The sequence below is a fragment of the Molossus molossus genome, unplaced genomic scaffold (assembly GCF_014108415.1).
Source record: "Molossus molossus isolate mMolMol1 unplaced genomic scaffold, mMolMol1.p scaffold_m16_p_14, whole genome shotgun sequence".
Lineage (NCBI taxonomy): Eukaryota > Metazoa > Chordata > Mammalia > Chiroptera > Molossidae > Molossus > Molossus molossus.
The window spans coordinates 33,612,680-33,617,361 of record NW_023425349.1 but is presented as its reverse complement, the minus strand read 5'-3'; the positions used below and the strand labels follow the sequence as shown (position 1 = coordinate 33,617,361).

General features: G+C 48.7%; 1 protein-coding gene across 1 annotated transcript; it reads left to right on the top strand.

The window, feature by feature from the left end:
• CCIN (calicin) lies at window positions 1-1,948 on the top strand. The gene has a single exon (XM_036261730.1). It carries the CDS (start codon window positions 110-112, stop codon window positions 1,874-1,876), a length of 1,767 nt encoding a protein of 588 aa, XP_036117623.1. The 5' UTR covers window positions 1-109; the 3' UTR covers window positions 1,877-1,948.
• Window positions 1,949-4,682: the final 2,734 nt, after the last annotated feature.

Below are 4,682 nucleotides of genomic sequence, written 5' to 3'. Positions count from 1 at the left end.
CCTGATCATCTGCTCTGCAAACAACCATCAATTTGAATCCCAAAGGCCTAAGAAAGTCTGTTCTCCAGTACCTGCTGCTGATCTTCTGTCTCAGCCAGCAAGAAGCACCATGAAATTGGAATTCACTGAGAAAAACTACAACAGCTTCGTGCTGCAAAACCTGAACAAACAGAGGAAACGCAAAGAGTACTGGGACATGGCTCTGACTGTGGATCACCATGTCTTCTTTGCACATCAAAATGTGCTGGCTGCTGTCTCTCCACTGGTGAAGAGCCTCATCTCCAGCGACGACATGAAGACCACCAATGAACTCTTTATCACCATTGATCCCAACTACCTGAGTCCAGCCACAGTGGAGCAACTCCTGGACTACTTCTACAGTGGCAAGGTGGTGATCTCAGAGCAGAACGTGGAGGAACTCCTTCGTGGGGCCCAGTATTTCAACACGCCACGCCTTCGAATCCATTGCAGTGACTTTCTGATTAAGTCCATCCGCCGTGCCAACTGCTTGCACTACCTCTTCTTGGCTGAGTTGTTTGAGCTCAAAGAGGTATCAGACTTGGCCTATTCTGGCATTCGTGACAACTTCCACTACTGGGCTAGTCCTGAGGGCTCCGTGCACTTCATGCGCTGTCCACCTATCATCTTTGGCCGTCTGCTTCGAGATGAAAACTTGCATGTGCTCAACGAGGACCAAGCCCTCAGTGCACTCATCAATTGGGTATACTTCCGAAAGGATGAGCGGGAGAAGTATTTCAAGAAGTTCTTCATGTACATCAATCTTAATGCTGTCTCCAACAAGACACTGACATTTGCCAGCAACAAGTTGATGGGCATGGAGAACAGCTCAGCCCATGCCACCATGATTGAGAGTGTCCTTGTAGACCGCAAGCAGGAGAAGCCATGCAGCCTACTGAGCTACCAGCGGAAAGGGGCCCTGCTTGATTCAGTGGTCATCCTAGGTGGCCAAAAGGCCCAGGGCAAGTTCAATGATGGAGTCTTTGCCTATATCATCCAGGAGAACCTGTGGTTGAAGCTCTCAGAGATGCCCTACCGGGCAGCAGCACTTAGTGCCACCTCTGCTGGTCGCTACATCTATATCTCTGGTGGCACCACTGAGCAGATTTCAGGGCTGAAGACAGCTTGGCGGTATGATATGGATGACAACTCCTGGACCAAGTTGCCTGACCTGCCAATTGGTCTTGTCTTCCACACCATGGTGACTTGTGGGGGGACAGTATACTCAGTGGGTGGGAGTATTGCCCCAAGACGGTATGTCTCTAACATCTATCGCTATGATGAGCGCAAGGAGGCCTGGTACCTGGCAGGGAAGATGAGCATCCCTATGGATGGCACAGCCGTGATCACCAAGGGTGACCGGAACCTGTACATTGTCACTGGGAGGTGCTTGGTGAAGGGCTACATTTCTCGGGTCGGGGTGGTAGACTGCTTTGACACCAACACTGGGGACGTGGTCCAGTGTATCACCTTCCCCATTGAGTTCAACCACCGGCCCCTGCTCTCTTTCGATCAAGACAACAACCTCTGTGTGTACAGCCACCGGCAGAGTGTGGAAATCAATCTGCAGAAGATAAAGGCCAACAAGACGACCACCTCAGTGCCTCTCCTGCCCAACAACTGCCCCTTGGACGTGTCCCATGCTATATGCTCCATTGGAGACAGCAAAGTGTTTGTATGTGGAGGTATCACCACAGCCAGCGATGTCCAGACAAAGGACTATACCATCAATCCAAATGCCTACTTGCTGGATCAAAAGACAGGCGAGTGGAAGACCGTGGCCCCCCCACCAGAGGCACTGGACTGTCCTGCCTGCTGTTTAGCCAAGCTACCTTGCAAGATTCTTCAAAGGGTTTAAACCACTTTTTAAGTGGGAGAATAAGTAAATGCATTATTATTCACAATTTAATGAGAGAGGGAAAGAAAGGAAGATGACCTGTTGGTTTCTTCTTTGTGTTCCAGTCTGTGTTTGGCCCTGAGGGTGGAGATTGTGGGCTAGGGCTGCTCCCAGTGGGTAGAAATTCAGGGCTACTCTGTCACTGGAGGGATCCAAGCTGAGTCTGGGAAGGAGTTTCTGGTGGGTAGGATCAAGGCATGTTCCAGGCACTGGCTCCTAGTGGGCGGAAATTCAGGGCCACTCTGTCACTAGAGGTTTCCAATCTGAGGCTGTGGGTAAGATTGAGGCATCTCCTGGGCACTGGCCAAGGTGATATCTGGAAAGCCCCCTGTTCTACCACCCTGTAGTCACCTTGCAGGCATCTGCTAGACTGACGGGTAAAGCATTTGTTCAGTTGGAAAGTCTCGGACTGCTCAACACTCACGTCCCTAGAATCCGCCCAGGAAGGCAGGGGAGGTCCCATCTCAGGCCCGGGAGAAGAGCCTCCTGGGCTACAGAGGAGGAAGGTGAAATGGGCCTGGCTCAGGAATGGTGGCACAGGGAATGGGGTGGGGCTGGAGGGTAGAGGGGTGAGAGAGGGAGAGGCAGGGTTATTTGGCTGTTGTATTTGACCATGAAGTTATGGTGTGTCTGTGTGTCATTTTGGAGGAAGTTGGGAGTTACTTACAAGGTTCACTGAGCAAGGTTCACTGAGAACTTTCCCCAGGAATATGAGGTCTGAGGGACTCGGAAGAGAAGTCAGTAAAGGGAGAAGAAAGAAACCTCTGTTGAAGAGAGGCTTGGGGATGAGGCGAAGTGACAGAATAAGAGAGAGAGAATGGTGTAGTAGTTGGGTATGGATACTGGGGACAGATAGCCTGGTTAGAATACCAGGTCCATCACTTTCTGGGTAATCCTGGGCAAGTTACTTAACCTCTCTATGCCTTAGTTTCCTTATCTGTAAAAGGGAGATAATAAGAGTGCCTGCTTCATAGGGTGATGTGAAGTTTAAATGTTACAACATGCAAAATGCACAGGGCAGTCCCTAGCATATATTTAAAAAGTGCTACAGTAGGACTTTTTAAAACGTAAAATAAAGGGATGAGGCAAGAGTACAGATTCTTGGGCCCTTATATTAAGTTAGGTCCCATAAAATGCTCTTTGAAAGTCCCTGCCTCAAAGCCTTGATGAGCTTTCCTCAATTCTAACTACCTCTGTTTCCCTTTCATTCATTTATGTACTTACATATAATCTTCGACAATTTAGAAGAAACTGACCAAGTCCTTGAACACCATATATAATCCTCATTCATCCATTCACTCATTCATTCATTAATTTATTTACTCGCCCACTCATCAGTTCACACACACACACACACACACACACGCGCGTGCGCATTCAGTAAGGCCTCTTTTCTAGGCCAGGACCTTGGACTTCACTGCTGACCCTGTCTCTCCTGGAACTTGTCCCACATTCTCAGTTCTCCAACAGCGGGCAGCCTCCACCTCTGCTCACCTCACTGCATCCCCCCAGCTAAGAGGAATGAGGATCTTATAGCCCAGCTGCCCCAGTCCTCAGCCCACCAGGCTTAGCTGACCACTGAATCACCTCTTACTGACTCTGGATGCCTTTCCCCACAACCGGTTCTCCAACCCTCTCTGGTGTCCTGGGGCCCCGCTGCTTCCTTCTCTTCTTTCCCAGCCCCTTACTTCTCAACCTGCCACTAGAACTCCAGAGAAATCGAGTTCAGATGACCTGATCTCCATAAACAAGCCCATGTCCACTATAAATCTCTCCAGAGCTGTGGCTGCTTTTCTGTGCCTCAGAGGAAGAGGTACCCTTCCACAATTCAATGTTGATCCCTCCTGTCTCTTTCATTCTGTCCCCTAACAACTTCTCAGGCTTCTTGATTCCCTCTCCACACGCCCCTCCTGCTTTCTTCTCTTCATCCCATAAATATTCTCACGTTTCTCTGATCCTGAAAACAAACCCTCCTCAGATTTGAGGTCTACCTCTTGCTCTTTGCCTATCTCTTTCCTCATTTGAGCTTCCTAAATGTCTATGTTCTCTGGCTCCAGATCAATCTCTAACCCACTCAGGCTGGCTTCTGTTCCCACCATGCCACCAGACTGTCTCCTAATGACACTGTCTTCTTTGTCCTTTTCTCAGCATTATTTCCTTTCCCTGCAGTACTGGACAGTATTGACCATGCCCATCTGCAGCAGAATCACTGGGATGCTTGCTAAAATAGATCTTGAGCACAGTGGGATTACAATTTGATATATATATATTTTTTCCATTTATCTTCAGATGGAGTGGGGGAGAGAGAGAAACATTGATGTGAGAAAGACACATTGATTGGTTGCCTCCCACATGACCCTGACCAGGGCCAGGACGAACCACAACCGAGGTATGTGCCCTTGATCAGAATCGAACCTGCGATTGTTTGATCCACAGGCTGACGCTCTAACTGCTGAGCCAAACCAGCTGGGGCACAATTTGATATATTAACCAAGGTGGTCCTTCCTTCTTCCTTTTCCACATTAAAATTAGACCATGATGCTGCAGCATCCAGGGCTTATCACCTTGAGGAGGATGGCTCAGCTAGCTCAGTGTAGGAATTAGACTGAAACTCTTAGCTTTTGCTGTTAGGGAAGCTTTAGCAATTCATAACAGAGATATGGTCTTGAACTACAACCCAGGTCTTCAAACTGGGGCACATAAATTTGTTCCAAGGGAAATTCAGGCATGCATAGTTTTAAGGGAATCAGCTTCCAAATCTTTTTTT